The sequence below is a fragment of the Neomonachus schauinslandi genome, chromosome 8 (genome assembly GCF_002201575.2).
Source record: "Neomonachus schauinslandi chromosome 8, ASM220157v2, whole genome shotgun sequence".
Taxonomy (NCBI): Eukaryota; Metazoa; Chordata; class Mammalia; order Carnivora; family Phocidae; genus Neomonachus; species Neomonachus schauinslandi.
In genome coordinates, this window is record NC_058410.1 from 102,653,722 (window position 1) to 102,670,472 (window position 16,751).

Genomic DNA, 16,751 nt, shown 5'->3' on the forward strand with positions numbered 1-16,751 from the left:
TAAGGAGCCTGATGTGGGACTCCATCCCAGGATCCTGAGATCATGACCTGAGCCGAAGGCAAACACAACCAACTGAGCCACCCAAGCGTCCTTAAGCCTTCATTTTTAAAATAAGTTTTGATTCTTTTTTCTTTAACTAAATACCACATAGGATCGGCTTTCTCGTTATTTGCTTGTTTCTACTAAACATGAAGTTCTGGTGAGGAAATTCAAGATAGCTGATGATTTCATTTAATCGTAGTTTATCTTACAATATTTGATATTGAGAATAAAACAAAGGGATATAAGTTAGGAAATAAATAGGAGGGAAAGTCTTATTTAAACAAACAAGCAAACAAAACAACAACAACAAACTTTACCATTCCTTCAGAAATGTCACTGTCTACTGTACATAGGAAGATTTTCTTTTCAGCAATAAAAGACTGACAATCTAAAAGTTTCCAATATCCTTGCAGTGAAAATCAATGAAATCTGAAATACAATTGTCTTGGACAGAAGCTCTGCAGCTAAATTATCTTGCAATCACAGAAAGTATCTTAATAGCAACCTAGCACATATACTGAGCAGATATGACACTCCCCTATAATTTCAAAGCATCATTGAATATTTTTTCTCTGCACAATTGTTTATGACATTAATGTCTCTTTCCTCTCCTAGCTCTTGAAGAATTTATTCTTTGATCTTGTCTCAGAGTTTTAATTTCCTTTTCCACTGTAGAGCTTTAGATTGGGTGGTAATTTTTAAGAGCTACAAAGTAGTAACCGTAAATGAAATAAGACCTAAAGAACCCAAGATTATTTTTTTTTTTTCTGGCTTTACTGCTCCTGGAGAAAGAGTTTGATGCGATGCTTCCTGGCCAAGAGGTAGCCTCGTGACCTGTAAATGCATTGATTCACCTTGGAACAATTCACCTACCACAGACAGCCCCAGCTGACATTTTTTCATGCTGCATCAAGAACCTGAAATGCTGCAGGGACTTCCTAATGGAGCTCTTTCCTTTCAAGTCAGCCTGACTCCCTAAATCATCTGCCACAGTGCAATGAAAGAACACTCCAAAAAGGAAACCATGCCATTCACTCCCTGCTTAAAACTCACAGTGTTTTCTTACTGCAGAACAATTAACTCCAGCTCCTTAATAAGGCTTTGCTGGCTCTTACTGAAAAGGCCCTGCTTTCCTCTCTAGCCTCAGACTTCCTCATTTCCTTCAGTTCCTTGAACACTTGGGCTATCCTTTGCCCCCAGGCTACAATGCCTACAAACTCTTTTTCCAAGTACTCACTGAGTCCCCCTGTCAGGTGACTAGCTTACTCCACATGTTTGGTATACAGTGAAAATGGAAGAGGAAACATATTTTGGGGAAATATTACCCTAGAGTAAGGGGATTGAAAAAAAAGGTAAAGTGTGTGTGTGTGTGTGTGTGTATTTCTGTACCAGCCTCTAATTTCTATATATACCTCTCTTCATCTGAGGACTTATTGTCCTCAGACACTTTGAGCTGTCTCTTACTTTTCCTGTTCTTAGCAAAATGGTCTCTGAAAAAAAAATGTAAGATTAGTTATATACACTTCAGGGTGAACTGAGTTAAATGTTATGGAATGTTCATTATATAGCTGGCTGTGTTCTAGGCACAGGGAAATTATCCGTGAGCAGGATAGGAAAGGTGCCAGCTCTCAACAAGCACACATTCTAGTGGAAGAGCAATTAATTGATTAAATAAGATCGCTTCAGATAGAAATCTTTTGTAGGAAGAAGACAACATAGGAGTATGTGATAAAGTGATGTCTGGGAAGGAGGTGTCTAGATCATGTGGTTCAAATGGTATCCTTGAAGATAAGACCTCCAGGAGGAAGTAGCCCTGGCCGTAGAAGAGTGGAGGAAAGCATTCCAGGCAGAGGGCATGCAAAGGCCATGTGGTGGAAATTAACTTGGTGTGTTCAAGCAGTAGAAAGAAAGGTGAGAAAGCTGGAACAGAGTTCTTGGGGAAAAGAGTGGTAGAGATAAGGTCTGAGGCTCAGCCAGCAGTGGGACATGCAGGGCCTTGCAGACCTAGTAAGGAATTCTTTTATTCCTAATGCAAGTGGAAGCCAGTAGGTTTTAAGTGTATAAATGGTGTAATCTCATTTAGAGTTGTTCGGGTGAGCTCTGGCTTTAAGGTGAAGAAATAGACTGAAGAAGAGCAGAAGTGGGCACAAGGAAATGAGTTAGGAACTTCAATTCACCCCTGTTAATGATCCCTGTTCAATTCAGTGAAACACTGAAACAGGAGAGCATTGGAAGTGATGTGTTACCAACTTGTCATATTTTTAAGGTTTAGCTTCATGGTAACATAAATGGGATTTCTGCACTTAAAGGAACTTTGGAATTTGTGTAGGTTTTATTGGAATAGGAAGAAGTTGAATCAACATAAATGGTAGGCACTTGGTTTAGTGGAGAGTAAAATATTGGAAATACAATGTATCTACACATGAAATAAGTTTTAATCATAAAGAGCAGTTAATGGGGACTAGGACCTAAAGTGGCTTCCCTGAAATCACCCTCTTAGGATTCTAGAAAGTTCTGGATTTGGGATTAGAAGAGTTGCGTTGGAACCCTGGGTTCATCGCTTTGACTAACAGGTTTCCCTTCTCTGAGCCTCTATGTTTATTGAACAAAAATGTCCTACCTGGCAATTGGTAAGATTGTGTTAGGCCATAAAAATAATCAATTCATGGCTCTATAATAATGATATCATTTCTAACATTCAGCTCTCGTCAGAGTACCTTTATAGGTGGTATTTTCATAGAATAATAGAGCTGAAAAATATCTTCAATATTATGTAAATATTTACTCATATATTCATATCTGCTCATTTTAGAGATGATAAAATGGAAACCTACAAGGGGAAATGAACCAGCCAAGGGTTTCTTATTCAGTTAGTGTGAGACACATGCTGCAACCCAGGTCACATGACTTCCTGACTCCTGACAGGTCCAGGGAAGTTCTACCCAGAGGATAATTAAAATACATGTTCCATTCATTCTTTGTTTCTCCTATATAGAAGCACCCATGAACTGGTAAAGTTGGGAAACTCTTCTACCACCCCTTACAAAATAGTAGAATTTTACCTTACAAATATTTCTCAGGACTATACTGAGTAGGATGATTGGGCCAATGGCTTATACAAAATGTGGACCTTTCAGCAGAGCTTCCTATTCAAGGACGTCTAAAGACCTTGTTTATTTTGTTCTGGTGCATGGAGTAGAGCAGATTAAGAGAGAGAAATTCATTCTATTTGTTACATCCATTTAAATATAATGAGATGAATGCATATCTCTTATGAAATAATTTTTGTAAGAAATGGAAATTAGACAACTTCAAAAGGAGGGTGAGCAGTTAACCAAACTCAATAAAGATTAGTTATTTAAAAATCTATATATTGCCTTCTGTAGAGTCTTGACTTTTGTCCAGGTACATTATCAGTGCCCTCTTTGATCCACTATAATCTTCAAATGAGGCCTGAGGGACGCAAAAATCTTTGTTCTGCTGCTAAAGATCCCTGGGAAATCTTTTTGATGACAGAAATGAGTAAAGACAGATGGAACTGCACATTCTTAAGTGAATAAATAAAGCTTTTAAAATACTTTCTCTTTCAAATAATCAAAAGCACAAGTCAACATCACAGACGGGATTTCAAAGAAGTAGAAACAAGGGTGGAGCTAAAAATTATACCAATCTTAAAACAAAAATAAACAAGCCTAATTGAGGAGCAAGAGTAGAGATTATTTAAAGAGTGGAAACCATATTCCAGTCTGTCAGTGCTGGGACAGGATTCCCACTCTTTCTTTGAAGCTTTCCTACCTTTTCACTTGCAGCTCATCAGAGAAGCCCACAGGTTTCAAAAGAGAGCAATGGGAACCTCCAGCTGGAATTTCAGTTGTGTGTGTGTGTGTGTGTGTGTGTGTGTGTGTGTGTATGGAAAAGAAGATGGAAAATTTACAAAGATGCCTTGGAAGTGGGAGATTCACCAAACAAAAGGAAAAAAAACTTAAATTATATTTTTATTTAGAAATATACTGTTCATTTGGAGTTGGTCAGGTTGTATTAAATAGAAAAATTGCTTTTATTGAACATGTAGGGGGAAAATGGGTATGTGAAGTGACTATGAAATTTCTTCCTCACAATTCTTAATGATCCTACTAACAGCCCTTGAACTTTCTATAAATTTCTCAAACTTTTTGTGTTTGCAACACACTCTCAAGTATTATAGTTACTTTCGTGTGTGTTAAAAATACACATGGGAACAAGTACCTCAGATATAAGTGTCTGCACTAAACGAGTTCACGAGAACTGTTATACGTGTCTCCTTGAGTATACAGTGCCTCACAGTTCTGTGAAAATCACCAGTTATCAGACTGTTGGTTTTGTTGCCCTTCCACACTACCCTTCCAGAAAAGACTGTTTCCTGCTCTGACTCTACACTTTTCTATCCTCATGAGATAAAAGTCTTGCTTGATGTAGCAAATGGAAATTCTCCTTATGGCATAAATTCACCTTTGTGCCTGCATTTTGCGCAGTACCTGCGGCACATTTTCAATGCTATGCTCTGTCTTTGCAACCTGCTATTGGGTTCAGTATCACATCTGACAAGCACTGCCATGGAAGTAAATGACAGTTGTGGCAAAAAGAAAATACCTAAATTGTTGAAAATTCGGTGATGTCTGTCAGGGATTTCTTTCTGAGTCTTAAGGCACCACTGGTTGAGAATTACTGCTCTGAATAAAGCCAACTCAGTGTCCACCTCGTGTGTATCTTAAAGAGAAGTGACGGCTTTTCTTATAAATATCCTACTCGTATGACATTGTCTGCTCTACGTCATGCAAAATTCTGAAATCAAAATGTCTTTTGACGACCCCGCCTGAAATCTCATCAGTTTCATTTGGGGGATTTGTTCACTGTGTTCTGTGGCAAAAAGGTCAACCTATGACTGAGGCAGGTGTTTGGAGGGAATTTTGTAATGAGTGAACAGGTGCTCACATCATATTTAGAAAACCGTTCAACACTATTATATTAATTGTAAAAAAAAATAGTATCTTCTATTTGTTCTGCAATATACAGTTGTACCCCCAGAGTATGGATGTTTGTGATGTTTGTGTGTGTTTGCATGTGTTGGTGTAGGTGTGTGTGTTAACCTTGAAAAGTTTAGTGTATATTTATTAAATGAATTATTATTTTAATTTTTGAAATGTTGTTAATTCATGCCATGCTTCACTTTTGGCTGAAACTGAATCATCAAACTTGATCCTGCATATAGGAGTTATAATAGACTGTTACAGAGGAAATGGTTGGAATGGGTTATGGATGGGATAGATCAAAATATTTATGTACATTTTCCTATGCATGTGGTGAGTCTTGTATAGCTTCATAATGCTCTTTGAATCTTTCTATTCCTGATCATCTTGCATGGTATCCCATGACACTCCAAAAGGTTGAATATAAAATCCTCACATCCCACTCCACCCACATCAGTTCCACAATTGCAAGATCCTACCTCTGCCTTTGTTGTGTTCCTTCATTTAGAGTAAGAATCTGTTGTTTGAAATGTGTATCCCTCTGGTAACTTTAGTCTCCCTTTTTTCTGTTTTCAAGGATGGGAGGAACAGTTTTATTGGACACCAACTGGGCGGGGTAGTGGAAGTGCCAAACAGCAAGGACCAGCGGGTCAAGTCAGCCAGAGCCATTCAAATCACCTACTACCTCCAGACCTATGGCTCTGCCACCCAAGACCTCATAGGGGAGAAGTGGGAGAATGAGTTCTGTAAGCTCATGAGGAAGCTCCAGGAGGAGCACCAGGACCTCCAGCTCTACTCTTTAGCATCCTTTAGCCTCTGGAGAGACTTTCATAAGACCAGCATCCTGGCCAGGAGCAAGGTCCTGGTGAGCCTTGTCCTGATCCTGACCACAGCCACCCTCTCTAGCTCTATGAAGGACTGTTTACGAAGCAAGCCCTTCCTGGGCCTCCTGGGGGTGCTCACGGTGTGCATCTCCATTGTCACAGCAGCAGGGATCTTCTTCATCACTGATGGAAAGTACAACTCCACCCTGCTGGGAATCCCATTCTTCGCCATGGGTAACTATCCATCCTTGTGGTAATCGGATTCTTACCAATTTGGGGCAAGGTAGTACATTTCTTGAATTCTCAGGCAGAAATCTGTTTTAACTTTTCACTGATGTGTTTGTGTGATTATGTAAGATTTTACTTGGGGTGATGTCCGTTTCACCTTATTGGGCCTTTTGGAAATTCTAGGCTGACCAAGTCATCTTCCCATTTATGTTGCAGAATTTAATGCTGTCAGATATTTTTAAATTACACTATATTGGAATTGTTTACTCTGCTTCTTCAAATATTATAGGTCAGAGATTATGGAGATCCACAACTTACTTTGAACAAATTTTGTGGTTCAAATTCATGAACATCTTCAAGTTGATGAGGGTGAAGAGTGAATAGCATAGGATGAAAATTCCAAGAACCACTGATATATTCTAATCTCAAAAAACTTCTTCATTAATCTTGGTTTATTAATTCATTTCAAAGTTTTTAAAGAGAATGTACTCCATTTCCCCACCTCCGTATAAACCAAACCTTCCTGCTACCACTTAAAGATGTATCCCCTAATTTATTTCATCTCTGGTGAGAATAATTAATGACCATATTCAGTCAAGATTATCCCTCCTTGTAAGTTTTCTCCCAGACATACATAAATGTCTAGAAAATGCTCTATAAGTGTGTGTGTGTGTGTGTGTGTGTGTTCTTGCAAAAGAGAAGATCAAGTCTGGGAAGAAATGTGAGTGATGGCTCAGCAACAAGACTAATGGAATGTATCAGAAAAGCCATGATAATGGTGATATCTGTGGTTCTACAAAAGAGTCCTGTCAGATGTGATATAATTCCCTACTTGCAGTGATTTGGAGGATGAGCTGTAATAATGGCCTATAGGTGGTGAACTGACATGAGCAGGAGAGTCTTCAGCCATAAAGTAATTGCTTTTCACTCCCCATGCTAAAATCAGCTATAAATTACAGTTTTATTATTAAATAAAAAAGACACAGGTATGTGGTCAGAAAGTCTTCTAGGTGATCCAGGCCCTTTTTGTTTTCACCTTAACAAACATCTTTGAGAACACTGCAAAATGGATTTATAGTGTAGGTTGCTGGAATCCAACTTCTTTATCTGGAAACCCAAGTTCATTGTGGCCCTAGTGAGTTAGTCTATCCTGGTAAACCTCAGGTTCCTCTTGTATAAAATAAGGGTAATAATTTTATCATTTTCAAAGAATTGTTTTTTGAATGTAAGTAGTTATACCTAAAGCTTATATAGCATATAGTAAATGCTCTGTAAGTGTCATCAAGCTTTAAGTGCACTGGATTCAATGATAAATATGGAAACAGCTCTTGGCTTCAAGAAATTGAAAGTCTTCCTGGATTTTGCATATCACATTTAAAAGCATTTTCATCTTGTTAACAAGTGTTTTTCATTTTCCCAAAGAACTATTTTAAAATTTGTTTATACCAGTGATGAAGATGAGTCTAGATTTGAACCTTTTATACTTGTTATGTTTTTTGAGCTTAGTCTTTTGACTTGAAGTAACAACATAAAATTCATAAGAATCATTCACTGTGATTCACAAATGAAACACGGCTTGTTCAAAATAACTAGATACCTTAGAGCCTACTACTAGGCCTTTCCTAAAACTGTGGCAATCTAATTGGGTAATGGAAAGATTTATCAGGGAAGTTCTATAATATAGAATTACATATTCTGAATAAATAAGGAGAACAATCGTCTCTAGTGATCGCTGAATTATAACATAGACTCTACAAAATCAAAGCGGTATTCTTTGGTATATAAGAATAATATAATTCTTAGAATTCAGTCCTAAAATATTCTGAAATAAACTTTTCTGGTATGTTCTGAAAACATAACAACAATAAACCTATCAATGTATACTTATTTAAGATATCTGGTCCATTAAAGAGGAGTTTGTTTGTTGTGCTTTGTTTTGTTTGTAAAATGATCTGTAATAACAAAGACACCAAGATCGAGAATTAGTGAAATGAAAGGATTATCCCACAGGGCTAAGAAATCTGGGTTTTCATCCCAGCTTTTCCCCTAACTTTGTATGTTTTATTGGGCAGTTATATATAGTCCCTTAGTCCCAGTTCTTTATATATTAAATGAAGGATTTGGACTTTTCAGTCTTAAATTTTGAAGATTCTACAATATTATTTATTTCATTTTCAACTGAAGTTAGAATTTGATCATTTCTTTATAAAGTCATTTAAGGTACGTATTATCCCCCAACCTCTAATCTCCATTCTCCTTTGTTGATTTTTAGTGTATGTGCTTGTGCATGTGTTGTTTTGTTTCTTGCCTTGTCAATTTTTGCCATTCTAACTGGTGTAAGGTGGTATCTCAATGTGGTTTTGATTTGAATTTCCCTGATGGCTAATGATGAGAGAGAGACAGATACAGGGAGAGGGGCTTTAGAATATAAAAATCACAACCTTGCATGCAGAGCAAAATTCTATGAAGGTGATGAGGTAGAACATGATATTGAGCATCAGTAAGTTGAGTTTGGCAGATATGTATCTTCTAATGGTACACATGGCATTGGTTGAAACTAATCCTTTGATTGATTAGTTTACATGGTGTCAAAACCACATAATCTAAAGTTAGTTGGGTATAGGGAAAGAAGCCCAACTCTTCTGGTAAACTTTTATTTCTATTCTTATCTTCCCACAAGGATTTATTTGAGGTTGTGCTCCAAGATTCAAACCAATTATCTTCATCATAACCTATCCCCGAAGCTCAGTATGTCACTTATGGTGTTCTGTTCTTCAGCCATCTTACTTCTGACCACCTATCTTCCTTCTAGACTGCATCTGCTTGTTCTTTTTTCTGAGCATTCACCTACTTAATATTCTGGCCATTCACCTACTTAAAAACTTAATGACCATTTAAGAGGCACATATACTGTATCTTTATATCCTGCAGGGTTTTTTTAAATTTTTATTTTATTTTATTATGTTATGTTAGTCATCATACAGTACCTCATTAGTTTTTGAGGTAGGGTTCCATGATTCATTGTTTGCATATAACACCCAGTGCTCCATGCAGTACGTGCCCTCCTTAATACCCATCACCAGGTTAACCCATCCCCCCACCCCCTCCCCTCTAAAACCCTCAGTTTGTTTCTCAGAGTCCATAGTCTCTCATGGTTCATCTCTCCCTCCGATTTCCACCCCCTTTCATTTTTCCCTTCCTTCTCCTAATGTCTTCCATGCTATTCCTTATGTTCCACAAATAAGTGAAACCATATGATAAATTACTTTCTCTGCTTGACTTATTTCACTTAGCATAATCTCCTCCAGTCCCATCCATGTTGATGTAAAAGTTGGGTATTCATCATTTCTGATGGCGGAGTAATAGTCCATTGTATATATGGACCACATCTTCTTTATCCATTCATCTGTTGAAGGGCATCTCGGCTCTTTCCACAGTTTGGCTATTGCGGACATTGCTGCTATGAACATTGGGTGCTTTTTTTCACTACATCTGTGTCTTTGGGGTAAATACCCAGGAGTGCTATTGCTGGGTCATCGAGTAGCTCTATTTTTAATTTTTGGGGGCACCTCCATACTGTTTTCCAAAGTGGCTGTACCAACTTGCATTCCCACCAACAGTGTAAGAGGGTTCGCCTTTTTCCACAACCTCTCCAACATTTATTGTTTCCTGCCTTGTCAATTTTTGCCATTCTAACTGGTGTAAGGTGGTATCTCAATGTGGTTTTGATTTGAATTTCCCTGATGGCTAATGATGATGAACATTTTTTCATGTGTCTGTTAGCCATTTGTATGTCTCCTTTTGAGAAGTGTCTGTTCATGTATCCTGTACTAATTTTATATTTTGTCCTGGTGTCCCCATAAGTAAATTTGTGTCTTTCAAATTGTATGTTCCAGATTTAGGTTTGGAAAAGGAGATGATTATAAGCATAGGTGTTATCTCTGGAAAAGATCTGAGAGGGAAATCCAGAGTTCTAATATTAAAAAAAAAAAAAACACTAAAACAATCCCATTTAGCTCCAGCTTAACATCTTTTCTCTATACAAACATAAACTGGTAACAGTGCCACTAATTTAATTTATAACTCATTGTCAGCCTTTTTTTATTTTCACTTCATTTGCTTTGTGTGAATGTGTTTCCTCTTTCTGGAAGGAGAAATATGGGCTAATATTAAGTATGGGCACCAACCTGTCTCCTACTGTGTCTTGCTGATCTTTTGTGGATAGTTGCCAAAGACATTAATAGCCTTGGTTCACTATTATTTTAGTCTATCTTAAGTTTGCTTTATATGCCAGGAGTCTTAACTTTAGCCATTGGTGATTTTGACAAGAGCTGATTTGGGGCAGTGCTGAGGAGAATTTAAAGAAGTTCAATAGAGCTTGGAAAATAGGTAGTGAAGATGGTGAGTAAAGATAATGGACACATGCACATGACTTGTTTTGTTCAGGTGAACCCAGCATTTCCAGATATGAGACTTTCGTCCATCATCCAAAACTGAGTTCCATATTCATTTATTTATTCACTCATTCAAATATTTATTGAGCACCTATATGTTCCAGATATTTTGAATTCGGGAGTAAGAGGTATTGAACAGAACTGATCAAGCGGTTGCCTGCATGGATCTTACATTGTAGGCCTGCAAAGGGGAGGCATCTGACAACAAATAAATAAGATAAGAGATATAAACTACAAAAATAAAGCAGGATAAGGGATAAAGAACTTAAGCGATAAAAGACTTTCCAGAAAAAATAAATAAATAAACTTAAGTAGAGAGCTAAATGAAATGAAGAAGTAGCTATGTGGCAACCTGAGAAAAGAGTATCTCTGACAAAGAGAATGTGCAAAGGCTTTTAGAACAACCTCTCTTGGTGAAATTGAGGAGGCACAATAAAAGGAGTGTGGATGGAGCACAGTGGGCTACTGTCTGAGTATTACGAGATGGATGTAGGGAGATGGTAGAGAGCCAGGTCATGTAGGGCACTGAGAACTTATTACTTTTTTTTATAAGATTTTATTTATTTATTTATTTGAGGGGGGGGGAAGTGCAGAGGGAGAGGGAGAGAGTCTCAAGCAGATTCCACACTGAGCACAGAGCCCAAAGGGGCTTGATCCCATGACCCTGAGATCATGACCTGAGCTGACATCAAGAGTCCAATGCTCAACCGACTGAGCCACACAGGCACCCCAGAGAATTTAATACCTTAGATGGAAAGCTATCTGAAGCATTTGCGACAGGAGAGTGTGATCTGCCTTACATTTTATGTGTTTCTTTTTTTAAGATTTTATTTATTTATTTGACAGAGAGAGAGACAGCAAGAGAGGGAACATAAGCAGGGGGAGCAGGAGAGGGAGAAGCATGGGAGCAGGGAGCCTGACTTAGGGACTGATCCCGGACTCTGGGATCATGACCTGAGCCGAAGGCAGACGCTTAACTGACTGAGACATCCAGGTGCCTCTGCCTTACTTTTTAAAGGCATCTTTGGCTACAACATGGAAATTAGTCTGCCATGGAGCAAGAATGGTTATAGGGAGACTATGTAAGAGACTATTGCAAAAATCCATGGGCTATAATGGTGGTGACTTGAAATACCATGGGAGCAGAGACAGTGGTAAAAAGGGATTGGACTCAGGATATATATTTGAAAATAAAATTGACAGGATTTGCTGCAGGACTGGATATGGTATATAAGACAAAGAGGAGTTAAGGATGACCCCAAGCTTTGAGGATTAAATTACTAATAGAAAGCAGTTGCTATTTATTGTCATAGGGAGATCATGATAGGAATAAGTTGGAGAGGAAAATATCAAGAGTTTACTTTTCTACCTGGTAGGTTAGATATACCTATTAAGCATCCAAGTGAGAAAATGTGGGGTTAGCTATATAAGACAGTATGTAGATCAGGCTCAAAAGTAAAATCTGTAAGTTGGAGCTGGAAATATAAATTTTGGATTTATCATGGCATAGCTGATAATGAAAGCCATGGGAACTGGTAGATCAACTAGAAAGATAAATATAGATAGAAAATAGAAGTCAGAGATCTGAGCCCTGGAACATTCCAATGCTTAGAGATTGGGAAGATGAAGATGATTCAGAAAATGACATTAAGAAGGATGAAGTGGTGAGATAGTAGGGGAATCAAAAGAGAATAATGTCTCAGCAGCCAAGTAAAGAAGGCATTTCCTGAACAGCTAGAGATCAGCTGTTCCAAAAACTTCTAAGCAGTTGTGTCCAATGAGAACTGAGAATTGGTTGTTTGATTTAGCAATCTGAAGGTCATTGGTGACTTTGACCAGAGTTGCTTTGGAGGAGTGCTGAGGGTAATTTAAAGAGGTTCAATAGAGCTTGGAGGATAAGAAATGAAGACAGTGAGTAATGATAATTTTTCCAAGGAGTTTTGCCTTACAGAGAAATAATGATTGTATGCTAATTGGGATGCACAGCACAGAAAGCTTCATAGTAAAGCAAAAATAGGAAGAAATTGCAGAAACAACGTCATTGAGTAAGAGAGGTGGGACTGGATTCAGAGCACAACCAGAGTCATTGACTTTATGTAAGAGCATAGACAACTCATCTACAATTAAGGAAAGAGAAAGCAAGATATATGGACAGATCCAGATAGAATGGTACATGTGGGGGTGGGAGCATGTGGAAATTCCCTTCTGTGGCTTCAACTTTGTCGGTAAAATATGAAACAAGTCATCAGCTGAGAATAAATTTGGGGAAGGAGGTGTTGATTTGAGGAAAGTGAAGAGAGTTTAAAAGAGTCACTTTGGAAATTGGAGAACAAATTGAAGAAGAAAAGTTAGGAGAACAGCTAAGAACCACAAGGACCCACTTGAAGTTTATGTTCATGAATTTAAAAAAGAAATCAATTCAGCATGGTTCCTGAGTCAATGCTCCCCCCCCACCCCAGCCATAGATAGCTGCCTGGGGTAAGAGTTGAGTAGTCATTGACATGAATTTAATTGGGAAAAAAAAAAAACCTCCCAGAAAAAGAGGGTTTATTGTGTGTGCAAAAGAATGACTATAATAACAGATCATGAAAATTTTACTTGTTAGGGTCAGCTAAACCATGTTGCAGTAACAAATAATGCCTTAAGTCTAGTTGGATTAACATAACAAAGATCGATTTCTTGCTTACACCTCAGTTTAGTGTGGGTCAGGAAGCTTTCCTTGGGAACTCTCTTCTAGCAAAGATTCAGGGATCTAGGATGCCTCTGTGGTGCAACATCTTGTATTCCCATAGTTTGTGGCCCCAGCTGTGTACATAGAAAAGTGAACAGTTAGAGAAAACACACCTACTTATAACTACCTTGTACTCAAAGTTATACAGTTACTTCTCATCATATTCTATTAGCCGGAACTACACATATGGCCATAAGCTAGCTGAAGGAAATACAGAAAATGTAGGAGAGTAAATGGATTATTTAATGGGTATCAACTGTCTCTCCCACATAAACTAAGCCAAACAAGAAAGGTAATGAGGATTTCTTCCCATTGTCATCATAGTGAAAAACTGATAGGGTCAAAATATTATGATTTTTTATGAAATCAAAAAATTGCTTTAGGTTGAAGTCTATTCTGGTTATCAATTGCTGTATAACAAATACCACAAGACCTCATAATGTAAAACAACTTTTTATTATTTTGTTATATATTATTTATGTAACATTATTTTACTATGTTCATGGATTCTGTGGGTTAGTACTTTGGAAGGGCACAGTGAGGTCAGTTTTTCCCATCTCCATAATGTCTAGAGCCTCAGCTGAGGGTAACTTGAATTTCCAAAGTCTGGAACAGCTGAGGCTAAAACAGCCACTTCTAAGATGTTGTCTTTGCTCACATGGCTGCTACCAAGTCTGGGATTCCTGAAGGAGAATCTCAGCTGGGAATTTTGAGCATAGCATCTAAATGTGTCCTGTCCAGTATGGTGTTCTCAAGGCAGTCAGATTTCTTATGTGAAGACTCAGGGCTCCAAGAAAAAGTGTTGCAAGAGACCAAAGCAAAAATCACAGAGCTGAGCCTGGACACAGAAGTTACATAGTATCATATCAGCCATATTCTACTGACTGTGTGCCATTCACAAAGGCTACCCCAGATTCAAGAGCAAGGTAGTCTCTCGAGAGAGTGGCAGAGAGTTGAGAGAGAGGCAGAGTCACATTGCTGAAGAACATGTGGAATGGTTATGGTTCTGGCCATCTTTGGAAAATGCAATCTGCCACATGGTAGTAATATGAGTGAGCTGGAGAGGAAAGAGGTGGATTCTAGAGATGTTTGATGTAAAGGTTTTAAGAAGAGATTATTATTTATGAAAATGACTATGATTTGATCATTTTGAGCTGGGACACAAATGCAGAATTGAAGATATTATGAGTTCAAAGGACCAAGAGGCCTGAGTATAGAAGGGATTTTCCCTGTGGAATTTGAAGTCATGAAAAATCATGACAACAGTTGTGAGGGCCACTGACACACTGAGAGTTCCATGTTAAATCTTAGGAAATGAGAGAAATTGATCCTGAGGTCTGTAAATGAATACCAAAAAAAAAAAGAATAATTTGCATAGTACATGGCCCACATTCAAAGAAGTAGGTGTTTTTAAGGAAGACAAACATCTTTGACTTCTCATGGGTTATAGATAGCACGTATAAAACTTTCAGGTCCAGTAGCACAGGAGGAGTGGAAGAACAAAGTGGCCTACAATGGGAGGTCCAGGAAAGCAGTGTAATCAGGGGATGGCAGCTTTTATTAGAGCAAGAAGCTAAAGATTATATTTGGGGAAGAGATTTTGGAGGTAGAGAACCTTGGTGATAACAGACTGAGTTCCAGGGGGAAGAGGGGAGGGATGAGAAATTGATCAGATCAGGGGATGTACATATCTGTATAGGAATGAGAGTCCCCAGCAAAGCCCAGGGAATCATGGGCCTTTGTGATTGCTCTGTGAGGGGAGGTATATGACTTGACAGTAGTACCAGTGGTCCCACCTGGCAGAGTCATTCTGTTACCTTGTAAGTCAGATCATATCACTTACCTGCTCAAAATCCTTTAACAGCTTCCCATCTAAGCCACATTTAATGGACACAAACATTCAGTGATCTCCAAAGACCCAACAAAGCTGGCATCTGTTACCCCTCTGACCTCAGGTTCAACCTCTCTATACCTGGAAAGCTCTTCCTCAGATACCTGCAGACTTGTTTCCTTACCTCCTGCAGGTTTTTATGCAAATGTCACCTTCTTCATGAGGACTCACCTGGCCACTCTGTCCCAAACGACAAGCACCTCACCAGTGCTTCCAGTCTCCCTCTCTGTTTCAGGTTTCTCCTTAGAGCTCATCATTATCTAATATACAATATAATATACCTTTGGACTTGTTCATTATCTGTCTCCTGGTAATGGAATATAAGTCCCAAAAGAATATAAATTTTCATTGTCCCATTTACTGCTTTTTTCCAGCACTTAAAACACTACTTGGTCGAGGGTAGGCATTCAAAAAACATATATGGAACTAAGGAATAAATGGTCTCTCAGTGTTTCTCAAATGGGCTATGATTTATTAGAATCACTAAATCAATTTAGTGTATCATGATCCACATTTATTTCACTTAAGGGGAAGAAAAGAGAATAGAAAGGAATAGAAAATATCAGAAGGTGTTGCACATAGAAAAGTGTTATTGTATCATATATTGTTTCAGTTTAATATATATGTGTATAATAGATCATAATATAAGATGATTTCCCTAATGTGTGCCACAGTCAAAAATTTTAGAAAAACACTCTAGAAAATTTGTTGAACTAATGTCTTGAGTAGATTATGGTGATAGGTGGGGATTTATTGATGGGGAGCCAACTGGGAGAACCCATCAGAAGCATATGTAGCTGCTCATCTGGGTTGGTTCTTCAGGAGACAGTATCAGGACTTAGGAAGGGGAGGGTTTGCCAGGGACTTAAAGTGTTACTTCCTGGGCACTGCTATTTCCCTAGAGAAGAACCAGCATAGTATTTAGCACACAATGGGCCCTCTAAGGACTTGATGGTTGGTTAAAGTTTTTTAATGATTATGTTATGGTATTGGAAATATTTCTCAGTAAGTTGGTTTTACCACAAGACCTGTTTTACATGGGGTATTAAGTCATCAAAAGCCTTCCCAAAGTAGCTCTTTGCTGGAAGAGACAAGACCTGTTATTATGACATCAAGAATGTTCAATTGGAGCTATTTCTCAGCCACATTAATTGCAGCCACCTTGCTTTTGGTAATTAACGGTTACTTCCTTTGGGGAAAGGGTTGGCCAATGATGTAAAAATATCCCCATGGTTATGGCTTGGAGTCAGAAGACTTGGAATCTAGTTCAGTCCCTGCCTCTTGTCTGCTAGGGGACTTCTCCCTGGGCCTCCCATGTTTTCTCTTTCATAAGATGAAGAAGTTGGACTGATGGTCTTAACATCTCTTCCACCTTTATTCTTTAATTAATGAATCTTTTATTTGACACTTAGGGTAAATGTCATCTTATTTTCTGGATTTGGGGTTCATTGGGAGATAGAATGGGTCAGTGTCTAGTCCAAAGTGCCCTTAGTAAGCATTTTGCAAACATTGAGTTATTGATGGCTCTTTAACTGTTAGAATTCATAGAGCAAGAAAAGTCTGAACTTTTGGTTG

General features: G+C 38.2%; 1 protein-coding gene across 1 annotated transcript in view; it reads left to right on the plus strand.

The window, feature by feature from the left end:
- Positions 1 to 16,751, plus strand: part of PTCHD4 (patched domain containing 4) — a 195,323-nt gene that overhangs the window by 44,336 nt on the left and 134,236 nt on the right. Inside the window, exon 2 of the mRNA XM_021692109.1 lies at positions 5,626 to 6,106. Within this exon, the coding sequence (XP_021547784.1) occupies positions 5,626 to 6,106 (481 nt within the window). The remainder of the gene's footprint in view (positions 1 to 5,625; positions 6,107 to 16,751) is intronic.